Source organism: Acanthisitta chloris, unplaced genomic scaffold, assembly GCF_000695815.1.
Source record: "Acanthisitta chloris isolate BGI_N310 unplaced genomic scaffold, ASM69581v1 scaffold4544, whole genome shotgun sequence".
Lineage (NCBI taxonomy): Eukaryota > Metazoa > Chordata > Aves > Passeriformes > Acanthisittidae > Acanthisitta > Acanthisitta chloris.
The window spans coordinates 19,192-19,738 of NW_008670838.1; the positions used below are offsets into that span (position 1 = coordinate 19,192).

The 547-nt window shown below is 51.9% G+C and overlaps 1 protein-coding gene across 1 annotated transcript in view; it reads right to left on the reverse strand.

The window, feature by feature from the left end:
• ZCCHC14 (zinc finger, CCHC domain containing 14) overlaps positions 1-547 on the reverse strand; it is a 50,176-nt gene that overhangs the window by 6,355 nt on the left and 43,274 nt on the right. Inside the window, 1 exon segment of the mRNA XM_009073823.1 lies at positions 113-386. Within this exon segment, the coding sequence (XP_009072071.1) occupies positions 113-386 (274 nt within the window).

Below are 547 nucleotides of genomic sequence, written 5' to 3' on the forward strand. Positions count from 1 at the left end.
GGGAGTGAAAACCTTCCAAAACCTCCCATGATTCTCACTGCAGATGCTTCCAGCCTGGAGAACATCAGGATAACTCCAAACCTGGCTGCCTTTCCCTGATTTCCAGCCCTACCTTCTCCATGGTGAGCTGCTTGAAGACAGGATAGTACTTGTGCAAGCGAAGCTTCCTGAGCCAGTCTAAGATCCCATTTTGCTCCTGTGTCTGAGGGGTCTGTGGGCTGGAAGACATCAGCATGGATGAGGAGGAGGTGTCCATCTGGGAGCGATAGGCCAGGGCCGAGCCGGAGCCTCCGGAGTGGGAGCAGTGGGATAGTGCAACAGGAGCAGCAGCTGAGTGCTGGACGTGGTTCTGGGAGGACTGAATTCCTGCCACTCCACATATAGGCCTGGAAAATGGGAATAGGATTTGATTTAGCATTTTGGATTATCTGTCTCACACAGAGTTCAGCTGCTCCCGGCAGAGAAATTGGGATTCTGGTATATCCTGCATGGATGGATCCCAGTTAGAGCTTTGAACCTGCTCCATAGCAAAAACAGGGAAGTTCTG